The 25,861-nt window shown below is 50.1% G+C and overlaps 1 protein-coding gene across 6 annotated transcripts in view; it reads left to right on the top strand.

The window, feature by feature from the left end:
• Nucleotides 1-25,861, top strand: part of KAT2B (lysine acetyltransferase 2B) — a 97,531-nt gene that overhangs the window by 17,350 nt on the left and 54,320 nt on the right. For all 6 annotated transcript variants that reach the window (XM_044948745.2, XM_044923953.2, XM_025294276.2 and 3 more), the window contains exon 2: nucleotides 8,726-8,852. In XM_044948745.2, the coding sequence (XP_044804680.1) occupies nucleotides 8,726-8,852 (127 nt within the window). The remainder of the gene's footprint in view (nucleotides 1-8,725; nucleotides 8,853-25,861) is intronic.

A 25,861-nucleotide genomic window follows, 5' to 3' on the forward strand; every position in this document is an offset into this window, starting at 1 on the left:
GGGCAGGTAGCAGCAGCTTGGGGCGCTTGGCAGAAAGCGCGCTGCTGGCATCAGGGGTGATGCTGAGTGTTTTCTCAGGACTTAGTACGTCCTCTCTTGTAAACTGGGCCGAAGGTCCCGCACACGTTAAAAATACGGTGCACTTGGGGTTCAGCGTGTCCTGTGATATTTGTACACGTGTAGGAAGTACTGTTCTTTCCCATCAACATGAAAAATCCAGAAACAAGTGAGCAAAATCCAGAGACTTCCAGATATTTCAATTGGGTATAACTTTCATCACTTAGAAGCATTCAAGAAATGTGGGGACTCTTCTGAACCTAAGCAGTTAGGCTCCATAGTGAAGACTTGGGTTTGGAGGGGTGAATTCCCTTTAAACTCTAGTGCAGCAACATCAATAGGAATAGAACGTGAGCACATGTCTGTGACTTAACATTTCCTAATAGCCACTTGTATTCTTAAACTTTTTATTAGAGTTGGTTTACAATGTTGTGTTAGCATCAGGTGTACAGCAAAGTGAATCGGTTATGCGTGTACATATATCCACTCTGTTTTAGATTCTTTTCTCATGTAGGTCATTACAGAGTATTGAGTGGAGTTCCCTGTGTTACACAGCAGGTTCTTATCTGTTTTATGCCACTTGCATTAATTTTCTTGAAATGCCATAAAAAAAAGATCACAAACATTATCAGGAAATTCCTTTAATTCAGTTTTGGAGGCCAGAGGTCGGAAATCAAGGTGTCAGCAGGGCAGGGCTCTGAAGGGTCTGGGAAGAATCCTTCCTGGGTCTTCTAGCATCTGGTGGCTCCTGGCAGCCTTGGCCAGGACCAGGGATCGACCCGTGTTCCCTGCATTGCAGGGTGGGTTGTTAATCCCTGAACCACTGGGGAAGTTCTCCTTGGTTTTATAGATTCTCCTCTCCAGTCTCTGCCTCTGTCTCCACAGGACGTCTTCCATATGTGTGACTGACTTGGGGTCCAGATCTCCCTCTCCTTTCTCTTACAGAAATACCACTTATTGGTTTTAAGGCCCAGTCTAAACTAGGCTAATTTTGTCTCAAGACCCTTAAGTAACCCCGTGTCCAGACAAGGTCCCTTTGTGACGTTCTGGGTGGTCATAATCTTTGGGGACAAGTATTCACCACATAAAAAATGGAAAGAAAACACTTTCATTAGTTTTAATGTTTTACCTAATATTCTAAAATATCATTATAACATGGAGTTAGTGGAAAAGAATTCCTAATTAAATAGTTTAGCATTCTTTCCCCGCCTTTGACACTCAGTCTCTGACAACGCGGATCTGACAGCGCGTCTCACCTTGGCCTTGCCCGCAGGCCGCAGAGTGGTCTGGAGCCCTGCACGGGGCTGACACAGCTTTCCCACTTCAGGGTTTCTCTGTCCTCCCTTCTCACCCTCCCTCCTCCCTTCCCTTAGTTTTCATGGAATTTTTCTGTTTATTTGGGAAAAGTCTCAGTCCTTCTGAACAAAAGAAACAAAAACCTACTTTGTAAAAGCTACTGGGTTCCCAAGATTCCGCGGAGGAAGCAGGGTTAGCCAATTTTGAAAGAAAAGTCTTTTATTCAGTTACTTTCTAAATCATTGGAGTTTCTTGTTGTGCAATTTATTAAGCTCTTCTGTCACAAGTGGCTTCAATGTGGGGGGTGTAGCCTTTTATTGAGTAGGGGGAATGCAAGGGTCTTGGGAGGACTCTCCCTGCTGTGAGGTTCATGACCTACCCACTTCTCAGGCCCCCAAGAACACGGCAGTCTTCTCTGATATTAAGACAAGAAGAGGCATCAACTTTTAACTTCCGGACTCTAAGTCTATTGCAATCATGAGGTTAAGATTTTTATCTCTGAAAGTCCATATCCTTTCTCCAAGGACTGGAAGCTTGTTCCTGTCTTGGCGTGAACCTCAGTGAGGGGAGGGGCCTATAAGCAGGGCCACAGGGACAAGGGTGCTGGCCCCTGGGATTCTTACATGTGGCTTATGATAAGGATGTGGTTTCCTCTCTCTCTCTGTGTACTGAGCCTCTGTTACTGTTGTGGGAATCTCTCTGGAATTACGTTTTCTCGTTCAGAGGAATCAATGTTAAAGAAAATTAGTAATCAGCCCATGATTATGAACTCCAGAGAGGAATACAGAATACAAAGGGAATGTCCCTTCCCCTCCCCAACTTTCACCGCCCCCCCAAAGCGTGTATCTTTCTAGTTCCTCTGCATATCCGCATTCCTACATTTGAAATTGCTTATGCATTTAACAAACATACATCAAATTATGCTCTGTATTATTCTGTGGGTTTGTCTTTGCTGCCATTTACTAGGACCTAGAGAGGTTCTTTGTCAGCACAAATATTTAGTCTTATTTTTTTTAAACCATTAAAAAATTGAAGTATAGTTGATAAATAATATTGTTTTAGGTGTAAGCAAGGTGAATCAGTTACATATATATATCTTCACACATTTAAAAGATTCTTTCCCCATAGTCATTAGAAGGTGTTAAGTAGATATCCCTGTGCTATACAGGACATGCTCATTAGTTACTGCTTTATATTTAGTGTGTGCAGATGTCAATCCCAGTCTCCCAGTTTATCCCTCCCCCCTTCCCCTGCTGGGAACACTAAGTTTGTTGTCTACATCTGTAACTCTATTTCTGTTTTGTAAATAAGTTCATTTGTACCTTTTTTTTTTTTAAGATTCCACATATAAGTGATATCATATGATATTTATGTGTCTCTGACTTACTTTATTCAGTATGACAATCTCTAGGTCTATCAATGTTGTTGCAAATAGTATTCTTTCTTTTTTATGGCTGAGTAATATTCCATCGTGTATGCTTGTTTTTGTTCTGTCGGTCAGTCGTGTCTGACTCTTTGCGACCCCATGGACTGCAGCACGCCAGGCCTCCCTGTCCTTCACCATCTCCCAGAGTTTACTCAGACTCATGTCCATTGAGTCAGTGATGCCATCCAACTATCTCATCTTCTGTTGTCCCCTTCTCCTCCTGCCCTCAATCCCTCCCAGCATCAGGGTCTTTTCCAGTGAGTCTGGTGGCCAAAGTATTGGAGCTCCAGCTCCAGCCTTTCCAGTTTATATTGTGCATATGTACCACATCTTTTTTTATCGACTCTTCTGTCGATGGACATTTAAATTGCTTCCATATCTTGGCTATTGTAAATAGTGTTGCAGTGAATGTTGGGATGCATATATCTTTTTTGTTGTTTAATATTGAGCAAGTGACTTCAAGTTAGGAATAACTTTTTTTTTTTTTTTAATTAGAGGATAATTGCTTAACAATGTTGTGTTAGTTTGCATGTATCTTTTAAATTAGTTTTCTCCAGATTCATGCCCAGGAATGGGATTGTTGGATCATGTACTTGAGGAGCGTCACTTTTCGTTTGTAAGCTGACCAGTCTTTTGTTCAGTAAGTGCTGTGATTCCACAGTGATCGGGACCAGTATCTTCAAGCTACTTTCACTGGTTGCATCCTCTTCAGGTCCTTGCTTTAAAGTATTAACTGTCATAGTTGATCATGACTTATAGAGCTCTGGTTTCAGCTAATCTTTCACCTAACAGGGCTCTCCTACCATGTTACCAGCATCTTCATTACCACTTCCATCCATTCAGCGCCTACCCACCTTCATTCCTTAGTGCCTCTAACAGTCTTGCGGGATGGATATTTTGTGCTCCTTTCATAGATTAGGAAGCTTAAGGTTAAGGGGTTTATTACCCCAGGTTCATACAGTTAGCAGACGTTAAAGTTAAGATTTGAAATTGCCTTTACATCGCTCCAGGCCCACCCTCCTGAACAGAGCTTTGCTACTGTGTGCCTGCCGCCTGTCTGCCAACCTCAGCCCAGGATCAAACACTTGGCTGGCAAACACATTCCTTGCCCCGTCGCTGCTGTGGGCTGGTCGGGGGCAGGTGCCGGGGGCCGCGGGGGAAGCGGCTGAGTCCTCCCGGACGCGCTCCGCCTTCCCCAGGTTCCTGCCAGCCTCTGCGGTGGAGCGCGGTCCTGCCTTCCCCCGCCCTCCCCGCTGGCTCCATCCCTGCCTTCTGCGCGCCTTCAGGCTCGGAGGAAGCATATCCTGAAGGAAGATACCGGTCCTGGGACTTTGCTGCGGGAAGATGCAGTCTGGGAGAATTTAATCCTTCGCTTAGAGAAGACGGAGGCCTGCCTCCCTCTGGCGCTGCCCGCACTCCCAAACGCCACTTTACTTCTCTGAGGAAGTTCCCCAGTGACTCCAGGGCCTCTTAAGGCCGAAGGCCACTGGGCATCTTCATCTCCTGTGAAGAGAGGGTTCTGGTGTCTCAGCATCCAGGCTTGTGATGTGAGGGATGCGCAGAGGGTGCTCAGGATTTGAAGAGTGAGTACATGGGACGTGAGGAGCAGGAGAGGCTCAGGGTTTTTGCCTCCTTTCCTCTCTCCTCCCCGTGTATGTCACCCCTCGCCTCCAAACGCAGGGAGCCCGCCTGTAGCCGGGCCTCGTAAGCTGGTCGGTCTGCGTGCCGCCTGCGTGCCGCCTGCGTGCCGCCTGCGTGCCGCCTGCGTGCCGCGGGGAGGCCCCACCCCAGGCACGGCCACGGGCTTTCTTACCTGTGGACTTGGACTTTTGCCGCAGAAAGTGCTGTCTTGGGGTGATGGCTGTCCTCGTAGCCGTGGAGCTAACAGAGTTGATCAGGCCTGTTGGCGGCCTCCCCCGCGTCCTCGTAACGAGGACCCTCATGGCTAACTAGGTCAGCGTCTCTCTGAGTGTCTGGAGTGACAGATGCGGCCTTTGGTGGCTTTAATTCTGGTCCACACGGAGCTCCTGCCACGGGTACTTCCTTCCCGGAGCCGGCCTGCCCGTGAAGCAGACCGCGGCTGTGGTTACTTTGGTGACCAGGCAAAAATCCATCATGTCTGTCAAAAGCTGCAGAGGTCGCTGAGGCAGACTGAGGGCCGTGCCCTTCTGTCATTATCTGCTTGACCCCACACCCAGCACAAGCCCTCGGCATTGCTAAGTCGGGAAACCCTTGACTGGCAGCTTGGCACCTTTATGACAATTCAGGGAGCATGCTGCGGTCTCTTGGTGGGCCTTCCTTTCTGTCCAGGTATCAGAGATTTGTAAATGCTGGGTCGTATTTGTTGTTAATGTGTTGCCCTGTGTGATAAGAGCATCGTTATCCTGGACTGGAAGTTAAAAGCAGAAGGAAGTAAGACGATTTACTGATACAGATTAGTGACAGGAAAGTGGGTGGGTTCCCCCCTCTCCGCCCCCCCCCCCCCCATTGCTATTTAAGGGAAAAAAGAGAGTGGGGATGGTTGGCCCTAATGACTAAAGGAAAGAGTGAAAGAGAAAGAAAATGTTTGCAGACACCCTGCCTCAAGTCCTGTGTTCTGTCTCCATCCCTGTTTGAAGCCCGGAGGACCCTCCTTGAGAGGAAGAGAAGAGACAAGTAACCAGGCTGGCGTGTTATCGTTCTCAGGAGGCCTTCCCTGTGGGGTCCCCACTGCAGCTCTCTGCTTTCCGCCCTGAGCTCCGCCCGCCCTGGCCACTGCGCTCTGTTGAGCAAACCAGGCATGGTTGCCTTTGCACAGGTTGTTCCTTCTTCCTGGGATGCTCTTCTGCCAGCGAGCTTCATCGTCAAACCTTTGCTTAAACGCCCCCGTCTCTAAAAGTCCCGGTTAAAACCGTGCGTTTGACGTCTCTGTTCCCAGACCTTCGTGACCCTCCGTCCGTCTTTCTCTCCCAGCACCACCCCTCTCTGACAGCCTGTGCGCTGTGCTCACCTGTGCTGCCCGTCCGCCGCCCCCAGCGCCCCCGCGGCTCCTCCCCCGGGCCCGGCAGGGTCTCCTTGGCTCCTTCTATACCCGGCAAACGTAGCCGGCAGGGAGTAGACCCTCGGCGGTGTCGTGAGTCCTTGACTTGGGATGTAGTTCTCCCGACTCCAGTTTCTGGTTGCCGCTGTTTTCTCTTTTCAGGTTTGGCACACCCTCCTTCATCGGCTTCTTTTGTCATCACTTGTTTTTCTCTAGCCAAAAGCCTTTTTTGGAAAGGGCAGCTGAATCAGACCAACTGCTCAGAACAGCTGGAGGTGGGGCTGCTGGCCCACCAAGAGGAGAAGAGGAGTGGATTGGGTGGGGGGTGTCTCCCCCAGCTCTCCAGATTGTGGGGTGCTTTCTGGGGAGCAGACTCTCATGAACATCACCTCAGGAACATGGCTTTGGAGACCGTGTCTCTAAGAGGCATATGGCTTGCCTCAGAGGATTTCAGGGCCTGGTTTAGATTAGTATCAGAGCATGTGGGTAACGGTAGGCCCTGCCTGGTGCCTGGCCAGACTGAAGAGGGTCCCTAGAGCTAGGCACTGGGGGCTGCTTTGCTGGGGTCGCTGGTGGAAGGTCCTTCCTCAGCCCATCCTCACTGTGAGGAGCAGTCAGGTGGGGCCTGCCAGGTTCCACGCGCCCACGGGGAAGGGCTTACCATCAAAAGCAGGTTTTTCTTTTTGCATCTTGACCCTTCCTGCCTCGCCAGTTTATTCTTTTCTTACTCTCCTCTACATGCACACACTTCAGAAACTATTCCTATCTTGGAGAATTTTGTGTGTGAGGTCAAGGCAGCAGCCGTTCTGAAATTTTCAGAAGTCCGTTAACCTCAGCCATCTGGTATACCAGGGGCTGGGGGGGAGGGGCAGGGGTGGGGCTGGGAGATCCAAACCTGGGAAAAAAGACGTCTGAGGGGACGAAAGATCTAACAAAGCCCAAGTACAAAAATCTATTGCAGCTTATTTAAAGGCCAGTACTGTCCAGGAGAAATGTAGTGTGAACCACGTGTGTGATTTTAAATGTTCTGTAGCCACGTTATGGAGAAGGCAATGGCACCCCACTCCAGTACTCTTGCCTGGAAAATCCCATGGACGGAGGAGCCTGGTAGGTTGGAGTCCATGGGGTCTCGAAGAGTCAGACACGACTGAGCGACTTCACTTTCACTTTTTCACTTTCCTGCGTTGGAGAAGGAAATGGCAACCCACTCCAGTGTTCTTGCCTGGAGAATCCCAGGGACAGCGGAATCTGGTGGTCTGCTGTCTGTGGGGTCGCACAGAGTCGGACACGACTGAAGCGACTTAGCAGCAGCAGTAGCCACATTAAAAAAGAAACTGGCCAAATGGATTTTAATATCTCTTAACTCCCTGTATCTAAAATATTGACATTTCAGCATGTAACGAATATGAAAGCTGTTGAGATTATTTCTGCTCCAGTCTTCTAAGTCTTGTACCTTGCATCTCCAGTGTGTTTCAGTGTGCACAGACCACATCGCAGGGGCCCGGCAGCCACTCTGACTCCTGTGTTAGACGGTGTACACAGAAGGCTCTTACCCAGAGTGAATCAGCCTGTGTTTCATGTTGTTTTAGCAATTCGTATTTTTTATTTCTCAGCCATAGAAGATTTCAAGCTTTCAATAAGAGAGGGCTGGTGTGGTAAAGGATAGAGTCACTGAATGGAGTAAAGGTTGGAGTCATTCAGTACAAGCTTTCCACGTTTCCCTCCACACCTTACGACCGGTGAAGACCCAGAGTGGTACTCGGTAGAATAATCGGGAATAATCAATACCTTTCCACTCTTGTCCTCTGCTTTATAACCCAGGTCATCACAGAAACACTTGAGCATTTTTGCTGTTTTCTAAGAAGGTGGGGAAATGTGCAAAGTGGGAAAAGTTTAAGAAAGATGCTGTCAGGCGTTACTAAAAAGTGCTCTGGCGTGGGAAACCGGGGAGATTCTTGGGAGGGAGAACTCGCGGCCTCCTCAGAGAACCCTCTCCCTGTGTACAGCTGGGGGCCCACGGGGGACTGGGAGGAGCCCGCGGGGGGAGTGGGAGGAGCCCGCGGGGGAGTGGGAGGAGCCGGTGAGGGAGTGGGAGGAGCCCGCGGGGGAGTGGGAGGAGCCCGCGGGGGGAGTGGGAGGAGCCCGCGGGGGGAGTGGGAGGAGCCCGCGGGGGAGTGGGAGGAGCCCGCGGGGGGAGTGGGAGGAGCCCGCGGGGGAGTGGGAGGAGCCGGTGAGGGACTGGGAGGAGCCCGCGGGGGACTGGGAGGAGCCCGCGGGGGGAGTGGGAGGAGCCCGCGGGGGGAGTGGGAGGAGCCCGCGGGGGGACTGGGAGGAGCCCGCGGGGGGAGTGGGAGGAGCCCGCGGGGGGAGTGGGAGGAGCCGGTGAGGGACTGGGAGGAGCCCGCGGGGGAGTGGGAGGAGCCCGCGGGGGAGTGGGAGGAGCCCGCGGGGGGAGTGGGAGGAGCCCGCGGGGGAGTGGGAGGAGCCGGCGAGGGCGTCCTCACCTGCTGTGTCCCTCCCGTGCCCCAGGGTCGCTGACCCCGTCAGTCCCTTGGGCAGAGCTGTCGCCGGAGCCCCACGTGTTGCGGGGACCTCAGGAGTCTGGCTTTTGCCTTCGGAAAGCTTGATAGATGGACTCCGTGGATGCTCGCTGGGGGCTGTGGTACCATAGCGGAGGGCACAGCCCTCTCTTTGTGAGGCAGGATCAGCGGAAAAGAAACCAAAACCCAAAAAGCAACGACAAAATAACATGTCTGAGTCACACACTCTCTTTGCCCGTTTTCTGCTTTTGTTTCCTGCTAATACAGAGAACATTAAGTCAGGAGTGGGAAGGTTGCTGTCCTGTGACTGGTGTGTGTTACTTATGTGTAAAACATTCAGTTCCTTGCTGTCTGGTATATAATTTTCTCTCTTTATTCGTTTTTTAGGCAGAGGAATCTTGTAAATGCAATGGCTGGAAAAACCCCAATCCTTCGCCCACGCCCCCCAGAGCCGACCTGCAGCAGATCATCGTCAGCCTGACGGAGTCCTGCCGGAGCTGCAGCCACGCCCTCGGTGAGTCCCGCGCCTCCGGGAGCCGGCGGTGTCCCCTGAGACTCTGCCCTGCTGGGCTCGGCGGCTTAGCCAGACTTGTACACCTCGCCTCCGAGGAGGCCGCAACACGAGCCCTGAACCTCCTGGTGCTGCTGGGAGGCTTCTCGTGAGAGGCGAATCCTGCCCCGTGTGCCCTCATTCCTTTTTTTCTTGAATTTATCGCCTGTGCCGGGTCTTCGCTGCGGCTCAGGCTTTTCTTGAGCTGCTCTCTGATCGCGGTTCGTGAGGGCTTCTCATCTGGCGGCTCCTCTGGACGGGGCTTCAGCTGTTGGGCTCAGGAGTTGTGACCCTCGGGCTTAGCCCATCTGCGCGCGGCATCTTCTGGGATCAGGGCTCGCACTGTGTGTCCTGCGGGCGGATTCTTCGCATTCTCCACAGCCGCTTTCATCCCTCTCTGTCTCCGCTCACTTTCCCCAAGAGCTGGGCTGACCACTGACGGGGGCGGGGCAGGGGATTGCCAAATGGGACAAAACGTGGCCGCTGAACTAGTTAGGATAATACGTAGCATGTCCTGATTCACTCTGGTTTTTTTTTTTTTAATTCTTTTCTGATTCCCTGAACTTTCTGGGAGTGCTTCATTTTATCTTCATCTTCTTTAATTTCCTGGCTCTGCTATCTCTTTTCTTCCTTGGAATTGTGTTTGGTAAATACTTACTTGTCTTTTCCGTTTCAACGTTCTTATCTGTCCCTGCAAGCTAATCACTGTCAGCCTAGCCAGACTCTGCCCAGTTAGTTACCAGGACTGTGGTAATATAGTCTGTGTCCTGATGCTAGTTTTAGGACAAACATTTTCTTTTTAAATTATATTCTGTCTGAGTGGATAAAGGTTACTGAGTAGTTTTCCCTAGATATTCAAATTCAGATTCACAAGGGATCCTGGACTGGTGTCCATACTTTTCTGCCTTCGGTCATCCGGTCTCCCAAAGAACGGCGCCCCGGCCACACAGCCTAATATACTTTATCTTTTCCACCTGCCCCCTTGTGAGGGGTGGGTGCTCTTAGCCATCATCTTTCTCTCAAGCTTCCCGCTCATCTCAGATGGAGCATCAGCCTTCGTTAGCCAGCAGTTAGGTCTAGTTTGAAGTGTGATTCTGTATTCAGCTAGAGAGGGTTTCAGCCTGTATAGAACAAAGTAGGAAATAGTGCGATCTCCTCAGGAAGTTACCGCACCAGAGTGGCCTGAGAAAAGGAACTGGAGAGACTCAGTCTCACGGGGGGTGTAAGTGCACCTACACTCACAGCTCTGTGTGGAGCTAACTGGTGTCTCTTGTGGCGCTTGAAGCAGCCAGTGCAAAGCAAAGAGGCCAAGAGTCTCAGGACCGTCTTTGCTTGTAACTCACCTTTTCCACAGTCATCCCTGAGTGATGCCCTTTAGAATTGCCTCGGGGAATGTGACGCAATAGAGCTCCTCAAACACTGGACTTGAACTGTACTTGGTATTGATTAGGAAATCCTATTATCCTTCACCAATTAACATTTAAAAACAGAGTCGTCTTTCTTATTTAGCTGAGCAGATTGTCTCCTTTCCGAGCACACAGGAATGCCCAAAGGCAGAAACAGCCTTTCTCAAAGAAAAGCTGACTTTGTTCCCTTTTACATTTCTTAACAAGCTGTGAAAACAAATACCCGTACTGTACTATACATAATTGAGAATGGGAAAAAGGGTACACATCCTTTTTAACCTGACACACCCATGCCAGAAAGTGAACCTAACTGTAAATTGGATGTGCCTTCAGATTAAAAGGGCAGCTATTAGAGCCATATTCATGATACTGAAAAACTAAAACAACCTAAATATCCCAATGAAAGAGGTCCTTGGTTGAATTATGAAATTCATCATTCAGTTCAGTTGTTCAGTTGTGTCCGACTCTTTGCGACCCCATGAATTGCAGCATGCCAGGCCTCCCTGTCCATCACCAACTCCCGGAGTTCCCTCAAACTCACGTCCATCGAGTCAGTGATGCCATCCAACCATCTCATCCTCTGTCGTCCCCTTGTCCTCCTGCCTCCAATCCCTCCCAGCATCAGAGTCTTTTCCAAGGAGTCAACTCTTTGCATGAGGTGGCCAAAGTACTGGAGTTTCAGCTTTAGCATCATTCCTTCCAAAGAAATCCCAGGGCTGATCTCCTTCAGAATGGACTGGTTGGATCTCCTTGCAGTCCAAGGGACTCTCAAGAGTCTTCTCCAACACCACAGTTCAAAAGCATCAATTCTTCCGCGCTCAGCTTTCTTCACAGTCCAACTCTCACATCCATACATGACCACTGGAAAAACCATAGCCTTGACGGACCTCTGTTGGCAAAGTAATGTCTCTGCTTTTGAATATCCTATCTAGGTTGGCCATAAATTTCCTTCCAAGGAGTAAGCGTCTTTTAATTTCATGGCTGCAATCACCATCTGCAGTGATTTTGGAGCCCCAAAAAATAAAGTCTGATTGTGGCTATTAACAAAAGATGTATTTTCCAACATGCAAAGACATTCTTAACATATTGTTAATGAAAAAAGCAGGCCAGAAAGCAGCTTAATTGAAGGTTTTATGATTTTGGACAAAATGGCAAGATCCACCAGCCTAAGTTCAAATCCCAGCTCAACAACCAGTAGCTGTAAGCTGGGACATATTATTTAATTTGCCTGGATCTCCAATTTTCCAGTTCTGAAATGGAGTCAGTGGTAGTATTTACCTCATGGGAGTGTTTGAGGAGTAAATGAATTAACTCCAATCAAAATTTTAGCACAGTCCCTGGTGGAAAATTCATTATTCCTCTTGTTGGAGTTCTTTACTTCAAACAACGGATGGGAACTCTGTCCAGCTTAGAGGAGAAAACCATGTTTGTAAGAAGGGCACTGGTTGCTTTCACAAGCTGGGGACAGAGAAATTCGGAGTCAGTCGGGTCCTGGGGTCCCAGCTGCAGGAATTCAAGGTCCTCTGTCCAGGACCCTGGATGATTCCCATCCACTACCTGGAGAAGTATCTTGAGAGTCCCTTGAACTGCAGGGAGATCACACCGGTCAAGTCTAAAGGAAATCAGCTCTAAATATTCAATGGAAGGACTGATGCTGATGTTTCAGTGGTTTGGCCACCTGATGCAAAGAGCCGACTCATTGGGAAAGATCCTGATGCTGGGAAAGACTGAAGGCCAAAGGAGAGGGCAGCAGAGGATGAGACGGTTGGATGGCATCACCGACTCGGCAGACAGGAATCTGAGCGAACTCCAGGAGGTAGTGTAGGACAGGAGCTGGGTGTGCTGCAGTCCCTGGGGTTGCAAAGAGTGGGACACACTCAGGGACTGAACAAAAACCACTGCCCTGCCCTGGTTGGGGATTTAAATCTTCAGAGGAGGGGCTGTGTCATACAAGTATCCGTCACTTGCCCAGCCCAGAGTTTGACCCTCCCACTGAGAACCACCTGGAAGGCGGCCCTTCCCGAAGCGGGGGCCCCCCCTGGAGAGCAGCCCTGTGCATCACCTGACCTCATCAGGCCGGAGGCCGTGATACACGTTTCGGTAAACAGACTGGGATTGTCCAGAGGGTGTATGTTGAGTTGCTGCTGACAGGGATTTTCTCAGGGCGTTGGGGTTGTGGGCATTTAAAAAATATTTTCCCTCTTTCCTTCCTTCTGCTCCCCATTCGGTCGCTTCCTTAAAATTGAAACGTCTGCACATGTTCAAGTGCTCTTGGGATTATCACCAGAATGCCGGAGTTTGTTTATCCTGGTGTCAGGGCTCTGACACTAGGAAGCTTCCTCTTTTAGAAGGAGGACTATGCCCCCCTCCCTCCTCCCTACCTTTTTTAAAAGAACTTTTTATTGTGGAAACTTTCATGTATACATAAAGGAAGGAAGAATCATTTAATATAATAAAGAGCCTTGTATCCGTCACCCAGCTTTAACAATGATTAACATGTGACAGTTTCCCTCTCCCCCTTTTTTGGGCCAGAGTATTTTCTTTTAAGCAAGACATCTTTTCTGATTCCTGCAGATTGCTTCTTTTTCTTTATGATTTCTTTGTCTTTGACGGTGCTGGGTCTTCATCGCTGTGTGCGGGCTCTCTCTAGTTGTGCTGAGCGGGGCTGGCCTACAGAGCGTGGGCTTGCCACTGTGGAGCTTCTCCTGTTGCAGAGCGTGGGCTCTAGGCTCGCAGGCTGCAGTGGTTGCTGCTGCATGCAGGATCTTCCCCGGCCAGGGATCGAACCCGGCTCCCCTGCATTGGCAGGCGGGGTTTTGTCCACCCCGATTACTTCTTAAGTATTAACAACAGTGTAGAGGGTCAGGGTGTCATGGAAGCTGGACTTCTCAAAAACCTTTCCATCTGTGTGCACCGTGCTGTTTTCAGTCACTATTCTGAGCCTGGGGAATTTGGATCCTACAATACGTGTAATGTTCTCAGACTTGTCAAAACAAAGCATCCAGGCCTACCGATTGATAGGGTCTGCTCTGTTGATTTGCTGTTGGGTGTCCTTTGGTTCAGCCAGACACGCTCTTTTGACAGTGAGCTCTGGTTTCACACGGTCTCTTGATGGTGACTTGCATCCCGGGCGCCCTTGGCCTGCCTTAATTTGATGCTCTCTGTGTCTCCTGGGTGGAAATCGCAGGGCCCACAGTCTGATTACACAGAACGTTTGGTCGGGAGTTAGAAGCAACTCTAGGCCTGGCTGGGCAGTTTACCCGCCCCCTAACTGCTTTGGTCTTTAGAATCTTCACCACAGAATGGAGCTTGCTACATTTGTCTAATGAGCATTTGAATTGTAGCTGCTCCAAACTGAGATGAGCTGTAGGTGTGAAATCCAGGCCAAATGTTGAAGGCTTTGTATGAGAAAAAGTGAGATATTTCATTAATTTTGATTACATGGTGAAATGGTATTTTGGATATATTCGGTTAATAAAATGTATAGATATTCTTCAAATTAATCTCACCTATTTCTTTTTCCTTTAATGTTGCTACTGGAAACTTAAAATCACGTGTGTCAGCATTGTGTTTCTGTTGGATGGCGTAGGCCCAGAACATTCTACTCCATTCTCTGAAGTTATTTGATATTTGGGATTGTTATAATTACATCCAAAGTTTGACAAAGGGGCCTAATGGAGCACTTCAGTTGACCCAAAACATCTCCTTACTTTAGTATTAATCAGAATTTCTTATTTTTGGGACTGCTTGTTTAAGTGGCAGCCTCCCTCTATGACCAGGACACGAGGAAACACCCATTGTGATCACAACACAACTGGGATTTTTTGTCTTTTGGAGTCCGTTGTTGTGAACTCCGTTGTTGTCTCAGTATGCTGAGACATACTGCTTATTAAATTTGAGTAGTGATAATGTTTTGCAGTTTTATGGAGATTTCTTATTGTTTTGTTTTTTAATTTATTTATCTTTGGCTGAGCTGAGTCTTCCTTGCCATGTGGGCCTTTTTCCAGTTCCCGAGCGGGGGCTCCTCTCCAGCTGTGACGCTCAGGCCTCGCACTGGGGTGGTGTCTCCTGTTGCCGAGCGCCATCTCTGGAGCAGGGCTCAGTAGTTGCGGCTCCTGAGCTCAGTCACCCTGCGGTATGTGCGGTCCTCCCAGACCAGGACTGAAGACCACGGCGCCGTCAGGGAAGCCCCTGATTGTTCTGTTAATGTCATCAGAGTTTCCTGATACACACATGTATCTAAACATCAAAAAAGTGGAAATTGGTGTTTATTCGACCTGGGTTCGATCCCTGGGAAGATCCCCTGGAGAAGGGAAGGGCTGCCCACTCCAGTATTCTGGCCTGGAGAATTCCATCGACTGTATAGTCCATGGGGTTGCCAAGAGTCGGACACAACTGAGTGACTTTCACTTTCACGTGTGGTTATCTCTGCTTACCTGCTTATTTACGGTAGAAACTTTCCAAGCAAAGTAAAGACCAGCATTAACAGTGACACCAGACTTGTTTCTTGAGCAGCATGAAGCGTCTCACCGCGTAGCTTACCACCTGTGTTTTTCTAATGGAGTGTTGAAGCTGATCTGGCCTTTGTACCCCAACATCAAATTAAATCTCGGAAACTTTTGGAGATTTGGAGATTTTGGAAATTTTGGAAAGAGTTTTGGGTGAAGTAGCAGAGAATAGCTTTATTGGTTTGTCAGGCAAAAGGGGACCCAGCAGGCTAATGCCCTAAAAACTGTGTGTTTCCACCTGGCAGGTAGCGCGAAGTTTTACAGTAATGGTTCAGAGGGAGCCATCAGCTGGAGGACCTTCCGATTGGTTGGTGGCGAGGTCATTGGGTGTTGGCATCAAAAGCCTTGTTCCAGCTGCTCTGGGGTCTGCATGCTTACGGGCAGCAAACACCTAACTTCTCCCACGTGGTGGGGGTTTCACAGCTGAAAGCCGCTCAGAGTCATCGCTGTGTACCGCGTGAGGGGTCCCGGGACCCTGCCTCAAGGCCGCCTTCTTTCTGACTGCTCCTCCCTTGCCTCGCATCCCCTCCCTTCCCTGACTAGCAGCTGTTTGAACCTGCTGTTTGGAATTTCTGGAAGGTCATAGAGGAGGAATGAAACCTGTTCCTGTAAGCAAGAGATGGGGACAGGGGAAGGCTCTCCTGCCCGGGAGCCTCACAAGGTCCTGCCTGGAATCACAGGGGACCAAGCCCTCCTCTGTGTTCCCACCACATCGTGAGCCCCCACACCACCTGGTACCCCCGGGCCCTGTGTACACGTGTCCCTGGCAGACGCCGCGTGACTGACACGTGGGGCCCAGCCAGACACAGACACAGCCACCTGGGCCAAGTCTGCTTACTCCTCTCGGGAAGGGGCCCCTGTTTTTCTGTACTCTTTCTCCATGGCCTCAGAGTTGTCGAGAGCTGTGAGTCTGTGGCAGGATTCAGGGATAAAGCTGGTAGCATTTTGTGCTCACTTGGTATATCATTACTTTCCCAGCACCCTGAGGTCCTGAAGTCCTGGGATTGCTTTGAGCCCCCGGGGTCCTGAAGTCCTGGGGGATTGCTCTGAGCCCCAGGGTCCTGAAGTCCTGGGATTGCTCTGAGCGCCTGGGGTCCTGAAGTCCTGGGGGATTGCTCTGAGCCCCAGGGTCCTGAAGTCCTGGGATTGCTCTGAGCGCCTGGGGTCCTGAAGTTCTGGGGGATTGCTCTGAGCCCCTGGGGTCCTGAAGTCCTGGGATTGCTCTGAGCCCTTGGCTCCAGAAGTCCTCGGGGATCTCTCTGAGCCCCCGGGGTCCTGAAGTCCTGGGGGATTGCTCTGAGCGCCCCTTGCACCAGCCGGTCCTGTGCTCACACCTGCCGCAGCACCGGGAGCTGAGTCTCTTGCACACCTGGCTTCCCACACAGGTGTGCGTGTGCGTGCTCAGTTGTGTTCTCGCAGTCAAATCCGGGCATGCTCTTCTGCTTCAGCCCTCTGGCGCCTCTTCTCTCAGGACGGAGCCCCCTGGGCTGAGTGTGTGAGGGTAAGGCGCCTGCCAGCCCGTGCTCCCCTCTGCCTTGCATGTGGAGGCGCACAGCGCCGGCCTTGCCCTTCCGCCCTTCCCCGTAGGGGAGCCTGACTCACCTCTGCGTCCTGGCCAACCCAGCGCTTGGTACAGAGTCCAGACCTCCCTGTAGCTGCACTGCGGCAGTGCTCGCCTTGTTAACTGTGCTTCTCCAACCCTTGTTGCTTTTCTATACTGGACGGACATGAAGGCAAAACAAGACCAGGAGCTGACTGTGGCTCGGATCATGGACTCCTTATTGCCAAATTCAGACTGAAATTGAAGAAAGTGGAGAAAACCACTAGACCATTCAGGTATGACCTAAATCAAATCCCTTACAATTATACAGTGGAAGTGAGAAATAGATTTAAGGGACTAGATCTGATAGCCTGAAGAACTATGGATGGAGGTTCATGACATTGTACAGGAGACAGGAATCAAGACCGTCCCTGAGAAGAAATGCAAAAAAGCAAAATGGTTGTCTGAGGAGGCCTTACAAATAGCTGAGAAAAGAAGAGAAGCTAAAGGCAAAGGAGAAAAGGAAAGATATTCCCATTTAAATGCAGAGTTCCAAAGAATAGCAAGGAGAGATAAGAAAGACTTCATCAGCGATCAATGGAAAGAAATAGAGGAAAACAACAGACTGGGAAAGACTAGAGATCTATTCAAGAAAATTAGAGATACCAAGGGAATATTTCATGCAAAGATGGGCTCCATAAAGGACAGAAATGGTAGGGACCTAACAGAAGCAGAAGATATTAAGAAGAAATGGCAAGAACACACAGAAGAAATGTACAAAAAAGATCTTCACGACCCAGTGATCACTCACCTAGAGCCAGACATCCTGGAATGTGAAATCAAGTGGGCCTTAGGAAGCATCACTACGAACAAAGCTAGTGGAGGTGATGGAATTCAGTTGAGCTATTTCAAATCCTGAAAGATGATGCTGTGAAAGTGCTGCACTCAATATTTCAGCAAATTTGGAAAACTCAGCAGTAGCCACAGGACTGAAAAAGGTCAGTTTTCATTCCAATCCCAAAGCAAGGCAATGCCAAAGAATGCTCAAACTGCCGCACAGTTGCACTCATCTCACACGCTAGTAAAGTAATGCTCAAAATTCTCCAAGCCAGGCTTCAGCAATATGTGACCGTGAACTTCCAGATGTTCAAGCTGGTTTTAGAAAAGGCAGAGGAACCAGAGATCAAATTGCCAACATCAGTTGGATAATCGAAAAAGCAAGAGAGTTCCAAAAAAACATCAGTTTCTGCTTTGTTGACTCTGCCAAAGCCTTTGAACTGTGTGGATCATAATAAACTGTGGAAAATTCTGAAGGAGATGGGAATATCAGACCACCTGATCTGCCTCTTGAGAAACCTGTATGCAGGTCAGGAAGCAACAGTTAGAACTGGACATGGAACAACAGATTGGTTCCAAATAGGAAAAGGAGTACGTCAAGGCTGTATATTGTCACCCTGCTTATTTAACTTATATGCAGAGTACATCATGAGAAACACTGGGCTGGAGGAAGCACAAGCTGGAATCAAGATTGCTGGGAGAAATTGCAATAACTTCATATATGCAGATGACACCACCCTTATGGCAGAAAGTGAAGAGGAACTAAAGAGCCTCTTGATGAAAGTGAAAGAAGAGACTGAAAAAGTTGGCTTAAAGCTCAACATTCAGAAAACTAAGATCATGGCATCCTGTCCCATCACTTCATGGCAAATAGATGGGAAACAGCGGCTGACTTTATTTTTCTGGGCTCCAAAATCACTGCAGATGGTGATTGCAGCCATAAAATTAAAAGATGCTTACTCCTTGGAAGGAAAGTTATGATCAACCTAGACAGCATATTAAAAAGCAGAGACATTACTTTGCCAACAAAGGTCTGTCTCGTCAAGGCAATGGTTTTTCCAGTGGTCATGTATGGATGGGAGAGTTGGACTAGAAAGAAAGCTGAGTGCTGAAGAATTGATGCTTTTGAACTGTGGTGTTGGAGAAGACTCTTGAGAGAGTCCCTTGGACTGGGAGGAGATCCAACCAGCCCATCCTAAAGGAGAGCAGTCCTGGGTGTTCATTGGAAGGACTGATGTTGAAGCTGAAACTCCAATACTTTGGCCACCTGATGCGAAGAGCTGACTCATTTGAAAAGACCCTGATGCTGGGAAGGATTGAGGGCAAGAGGAGAAGGGGACGACAAAGGATGAGATGGTTGGATGGCATCACTGACTGGATGGACATGGGTTTGGGTGGACTCCGGGAGTTGGTGATGGACAGGGAGGCCTGGCGTGCTGCGGTTCATGGGGTTGCAAAGAGTCGGAAACGACTGAGCAACTGAAATCAACTGAACTGACATGAAGGGGATTGAGTTTTTCCCTAGTTCCTTGTATGTTTAGTTCCTTGGGCATCACTGGATTTTTGCTAAAATATCCATTGCATTCAGGGCCACTAAAAAGATGGCTGGTGGCGTTTATTCACAGAGGGGTTTTTATGGTTCATGATATGTACCTGTTCTATGCCGAGTGGTAGCTGCTAGCCACATGTGACTGATGACCAGACTTGAAAGGTGGCTGTTCCAGTTGAAATGTGCTGCCTGTGGAGAATGCAAACCAATCTTGAAGACTTAATATGAGAAAAGAATGTAAAATATTTTAATATTGAGTATGCATTGAAATAATTTGGTGTCCCCATGGACGGAAGAGCCTGGTAGGCTGCAGTCCATGGGGTCGCTAAGAGTCGGATAGGACTGAGCGACTTCTCTTTCACTTTTCACTTTCATGCATTGGAGAAGGAAATGGCAACCCACTCCAGTGTTCTTGCCTGGAGAATCCCAAGGACGGCGGAGCCTAGTGGGCTGCCATCTGTGGGGTGGCACAGAGTCGGGCACGACTGAAGCAACTTAGCAGCAGCAGCAGGTTAGATATAGTGTATTACACTTAACTTCACCTGTTTCTTTTTACCTTTGTAAAAGTGGTTCCTACGGGCTTCCCTGGTGGTCTAGAGGTTGGACTGCCTGCTTCCCTGTGAGGTGCGGCCAGATATTTTTTAATTAAAATGTTTTTTGAACACCTATTAAAAAATGTTAGTGGTTGCTAGAATTTTTTTTTTAATTTAATTTTATTTTTAAACTTTACAATATTGTATTGGTTTTGCCAAATATCGAAATGAATCCGCCACAGATATACATGTGTTCCCCATCCTGAACCCTCCTCCCTCCTCCCTCCCCTTACCATCCCTCTGGGTCGTCCCAGTGCACCAGCCCCAAGCATCCAGTATTGTGCATCGAACCTGGACTGGCGACTCATTCCATACATGATAGTATACATGTTTCAATGCCATTCTCCCAAATCTTCCCACCCTCTCCCTCTCCCACAGAGTCCATGTGGTTAAATGTGGTTCTTGGGTTTCCCCGGTGGCTCAGCTGGTAAAGAATCCATCTGCAATGCAGGAGATGTGGATTTGGTCCCTGGGTCAGGAAAATCCTTTAGAGCAGGGAATAGCAAGCCACTCCAGTATTCTTCCCTGGAGAATTCCATGGGCAGAGGAGCCTGACGGGCTCCAGTACATGGGGTCGCAATGCCTGACACACAGAGACACACACCTACCCACAGACATGGCTCACATATTCCTTTGGACTGAACTCTCTAGAGGGCTCTTACTCTTAAATGACCCTTTTTCTCCATTCCAGATGTGAGGTTACTGAAGATGAAACCCCTTTTATTTTTTAAATTCTTTCATTACAGTTTGTTTTTTTTACTGAAGTATTTGACCATGAAGGCCTACCACGTTCTGCCAGTTTAGGTGTACAGCAGAGGGATTCAGTTGTCCCTCTACCTGCTCACCCATCTATCCATCCGTCTCTATAGTGTTGCGGATTCTTTTCTGTTCCAGGAAACTACTTTTAAATTAGGAGACTTTTGCGTGTGGTCGGAAGCTGTCATTGAAGGACTTCATTTGATCTCTTCTAGCCCTGACCTCAGATTTCCAGGAACCGAATAGTATTTGAGCAGCTTGCGCATCCCCCAGATGCCGTGCCGCTTGCTTTCTGTCCGGTCCAGAGGAGCGAGCCGTGCTCTGGCCCCGCCGCAGGGCCTGAGGACCGGGCTGCCCCAAGAGGAGGAGGCGCTTACTGGGGGCCGGGGCTGGAGGCGCCAAGGTCACGGCCCGCGGGCGCCGGGCTAGGCCCGTTCGGCGAGGCGCGGCGCTGGGGTCCCTAGCGGGTGGCTGTGGCCCCCTGGCGTCTGCGTTCTGACCTACTGCACCGTGACCACCGCCCCGCCGGGGAGACGCACGGTGGTCAGCCTGCCGTCCTGGATGCGCCTCTCGCCCTCTGCGTGGTGGACGCTGCAGGACACCACTGCTGGAAGTGAGCCCGCCCCAAGTTGGGGGTTGGTCATTCTTGGGTAATTATGTGAATGCTTTGTACCAGGATCTCGGACGGCCATTTGAAATGAAGGCAGGGTCATTTAGGTTTGATTATCAAATTCCAGGTGGAAGAAAGATTTTTTTTAAAAAAACTTTTCTTTGGCAATGTTTTCAAACTTACAGAAAAGTGGTGAGAATAGTAACAAGGAACATCCCATGTATCTTTTGCCCAGATGTACCTGTTGGTAACATTTTGTCCTGTGCTCTCATATGTGTGTGCACACGCCCACACTCACGTATCACACATGAGTCTGTGTGTGTATGTGTCTATTTGTATGTATTATACTTTTTCTGGATCATGTGAGAATAAGATGCATTTACATCATGGCTTTTTCCTCTTAAAATACTTAAGTATATATTTTCTAAAAATCAGAATATTCTTTCTTATAAAATGTTTTTTGTTACTTTTTTGTCTGTGCTGCACAGCTTGCGGGATTCTCATTGCCCAGCCGCTCCCCACCCCCCCCCCCCAACCTCTGGACTGCCAGGGGATTCCCGCATATTCTTTTACATAACCTCAGTTTAGTTGCCAACTTCAGTAAATATTAGCATTGATGTAATACTGAATCTAGTGCTTGCTTGTGTTCCAATTTTAGAGCTGACCCAAAACTGTCTTTTCGAGCGTTTTTCCTCTCCATTACGCACCCGGCAGGCGAGCGTCACATCTGTATGTAGTTGCCACGTGAAAGTCAGACAGCAAGTCTCCTCTCCTCAGCACTTGCAGAAGCTTCTGACAGCAGATGCATAGGCTTTTCTACGCAGCTCTCCAGCAAACCCCAGCGTTTGGTGTCTGGCAACTTAATTCCAGTGCTACCTGCCTGTGATTAGCGCAGACCCCACAGGGTCCGGGGTCTGCACCCCCTTCAGATGCTGATCCCAAATTCAGGTCATCACCCATCTTTCCCACTGGCCAGCTGTAAACTGGAGGTTCCTACTCCTGGGCTTTGATAACTTTGCGTAGTGGCTCACAGAACTCAGGAAAGCAGTCCCTAGATTTCCGGTTTTTTCATAAAAGGATACAAGTCAGGAACAGCGGTGGAGGAGAAGCCTGGAGCAGGGTGGGGAGCAAAAAGCACCTCCACATCTCCAAGCGGGCCGCCTCCCAGCACCTCTCGGCTTCCCCTCCCGGAGCCCCTCAGTTCAGGGTTTGACGGAGGCCTCTTAGACATGGTGGTCAGAGCATTGGCTGGTGGTGAGTAGCTCAGCCTCCAGACCCTCTCCCCTCCCGAGGTGGGGGTTCCAACCCTCTCCTCTCTGTGTGCTTCCCCTGCCCGCAGTCCCCATCCTTGGGGCTTTGCAAAAGCCACTCACGGAAATGCAGATGTGGCTGGAACGGTCTTTATGAATAACAACAGACACTCCTTTCAGCTTTATGTTGCCATCACTTCTGCAATTCCAGGAGTTTTCGGAGCACTTGGCTAAGAAACGGGACAAAGACCAAATGTGTGCTTCTTGTTACAAATCACAGCGTCACTGCACGCCTCTCGTCTGCTCTGATGTGGACCAGCTCCTCCTCCCACCACCCTCCCTCTTTTTGTCTTTTATGATACTGATGTTTTGGTAGAGCAGTGTTTTCAATTTTAAGACTAAACCTGTTAAAAGCTGGGAGAAAATACATTTTTTTAATCTTTTGATTCTATGGGAAACACCTTTGCAAGCAAGACCTTGAAGAAATGCCAGACATAGATTTGACTTTCTGAAAAATGTAAAATTCCTACATAATCAAACCACAAACCAACAAACAAACACCCCAACAAATCTGGGAGGACAGACAGAAAAAGACCCCCATCCTAGAAAAGCAGGCAGAGGACCTGAATAGGTAGCAAGCAAAAGAACAAACCCAAGTGGCCAGGAACGTGGGAAACAATTCCAGGGGCATTCCAGTGAATGCAGATCACAACCGTGGGGGAGTTTGACTGGTTTTCAGAAGATTGATTGAGTGAGCGGATTCTCCACTGTTGGCCAGTGTGGGGGAAGGGCTCTGTCTCAGTGCTCATGTGGTGGACTGGTATGGACTTGACTGGGAGGATAAATTAGGGAACATGTATCAAAACTTTAAAGAGCACTGACTCTGTGTTATGAGTTCTGTGGCTGAATTAACTGTTGTAGATTTGTGCGTTGTAGTATAGAGGCGTATCTCTTCAAGAAAATATACTTTTGGCCCGTTGAAGTGAACTGATTTGCATCAAAAGGTTTCTTTGGAAAAGACTGAGTTTTTTTTTCTTCAGTAGTGAGTGAGTCCTTGGTTAAATATGAGTTCAGTAAGTAGTTTAGCTTTTCAGTTAGAGTGAAGTGTATCTGGGTTTTGCATGATGTGTGGTTGACTTTGGGCACCTTGGTGAATCTGTTTAATTTGCCTGTGCATGTTTTTGTGCTCAGTCGCTTCAGTCGTGTCCGACTCTTTACAACCCCATGGACTGTGGCCCGCCAGGCTCCTCTGTCCATGGGATTGTCCAGGCAAGAACACTGGAGTGGGTAGCCATGCCCTCCTCCAGGGGATCTCCCTGACCCAGGGATCATGCTACGTAATGTCTCTTGCAATGATGGGTGAGTTCTTCACCACTAATTCTGGGAAGCCCCTAATCCTGCCCATCAGCCCCCAAGGAGCCGTCTCTGGACTCAGTAGACATGGGTCTGATGGGGATGGTCTCCCTCCCTCCCATGGCGACAGAGCAGTCTGGGGGAAGCCTCGAGGTCCCTGTGATCAGAGGTGGGAGTGGGGAAGAGTGTTGGGGGTGCCCAGCTGTGTCTGGTGTGGGCACTGTGCCAGGGAAGGGCAATGAGGCAGTAAGAGCCAGGCTCCTTGGCCGGAGGGGCCGCCGTTCTGAGGGTTACCTCAAGGACTGTAAGTCCGAGGTCAAGTGTGTGGGGACGGTGGTGGTACCCTGGTTGTTGGGGTGGGGAGGTGATGAGGGGTGCGGGGATGATTGGGTTGGCGTGGGGTGTGGATTTGGTGAGAGAGAAAGCTGAGTGTAGGGTGCTCAGAGACCACAAGGAGTGTTGGTGAGAGGGGCCCGTAGCTGGAGAGCCTGAGAACATTACCAGGTCCGAGTGCGCCCTGCGCGCTGCACAGTCGGCCAGTGAGCCCCAAGAGGAGGACTTGAGGCGAGGACTCCTTTTATTGGGCAAGTTGGCTGACCTAGAGGAGAGCAGACTAGTGTCTCAAAATACCCATTTATGGATTTTGATGGATATGGATCCATATAAATTTATGGATCAGAGATGGAGGGGTAAGGAAACTCAGTACAGAGACCGTTTAATTCTTGCAAGCCCCAGGCAGAAGGATGTGTTCGTTTCTTTAGGGTCATTCACAGGTGGGCAGGTTCAGGGTACCTCCCTGTGAGCTAAACTGGAGCTCTTTGGTTTAAGAGAGACAGAGGGGCAGGGGGTCATTCACAGGTGGGCAGGCTCATGGTACCTCCCTGGGAGCGAAACTGAAGCTCTTTGGTTTAAGAGAGGCAGAGGGGCAGGGTTCTCAGAGGCAGGCCATTATGTACGATTATAACAACAAAGACAGGAGTTCAAGTCTTAGCCTGGAGTCAAAATTAACCCTCCAGGCTACTAAGTACTGATGCCATGTGGTAGGCTGTCCACTTTCTCACCGTGGGGAAGCTTCTCTTTCTTGGCAGCTTGTCCAGAGCAGCTTTTTTTCTTCTCTGGTGGGTGGTCTACTCCCCCTGTTTTCATCTGATCTCCCCCCTCCACCTCAACCAATTATTCATTCTAGAAGTTTAGCCCTTTCCGTGCACTCCGTGTAGCTCCACCCCCGACCTGCCCCTCCCTTCTTCCGGAGGAGAATCCCCATGGTCTTCGGTCTTCAGCTGTAAGAGTGGCCCCGGGTCCAGCAGAGCCTCGCCCTCCTCCCTCTGGGAACCTGCTGTTTTGTTTCCGTGTTCCTGCATCACCAGCTCTGGTTCTCTGTACCCGGGGTCACACACAGCTTGAAGGAGAGATGACGGATTCCCTTCTGGGCAGAGTCAGAAGCAGGTAGACCTCCTCAGGTCTCCTGTCTTAAGCATTTAAATTTCCATCTAGCCTGCTCTTCACGATGTGCAGGAGGTGGTGCTAGTGGTGAAGAACCCGCCTGCCAACACAGGAGACTTGGGGCGCGGGTTCGATCCCTGGGTCGGGAAGATCCCCTGGAGGAGGGCAGGGCAACCCACTCCATATTCTTGCCTGGAGAATCCATGGACCGAGGAGCCTGGTGGGCTACAGTCCATCGGGTCACAAAGAGTCGGACACAACTGAAGCAACTCAGCGTGCCCTTGGAAAAGGCAAGGCAAGGCCCACCTCTGCTCTCCACAGTTGAGACTTTCTTTAGAAGTCATCTCAAGCACTTCTAGGTCCAAGGATTTTCAGCCAGCACACCAAGAGTTCTGCCTTAAAGGATCACTCTTGCAGGGCCTCTGTCTGTCAGCAAGTGTAGTGACGGTTCCTGGAGACACAGACTGAGAGCTGGGCCGCCTCCCGGAGGTGCTCCCCTCGCGGCCCCCAGGGACCCTCGCGGCCCCCAGGGACCCTCAAGACCCCCAGGGACCCTCGCGACCCCGAGACACCCTCGCGGCCCCCAGAGACCCTCGCGACCTCCAGAGACCCTCGCGGCCCCCAGAGACCCTCGAGACCCCCAGAGACCCTCGCGGCCCCCAGAGACCCTCGCGGCCCCCAGAGACCCTCGCGGCCCCCAGAGACCCTCGCGACCCCAAGACACCCTCGCGGCCCGGAGAGACCCTCGCGACCTCCAGAGACCCTCGCGGCCCCCAGAGACCCTCGCGGCCCCCAGAGACCCTCGCGGCCCCCAGAGACCCTCGAGACCCCCAGAGACCCTCGCGACCCCGAGACACCCTCGCGAGCCCCAGAGACTCTTGCGGCCCCCAGAGACCCTCGCGGCCCCGAGAGACCCTCGCGGCCCGGAGAGACCCTCGCGACCTCCAGAGACCCTCGTGGCCCGGAGAGACCCTCGCGACCTCCAGAGACCCTCGCGACCCCGAGAGACCCTCGCGACCTCCAGAGACCCTCGCGACCCCGAGAGACCCTCGCGGCCCGGAGAGACCCTCGCGACCTCCAGAGACCCTCAAGACCCCTAGGGACCCTCGCGACCCCGAGACACCCTCG

This window comes from Bubalus bubalis, chromosome 1, assembly GCF_019923935.1.
Source record: "Bubalus bubalis isolate 160015118507 breed Murrah chromosome 1, NDDB_SH_1, whole genome shotgun sequence".
NCBI classification, from domain to species: Eukaryota; Metazoa; Chordata; class Mammalia; order Artiodactyla; family Bovidae; genus Bubalus; species Bubalus bubalis.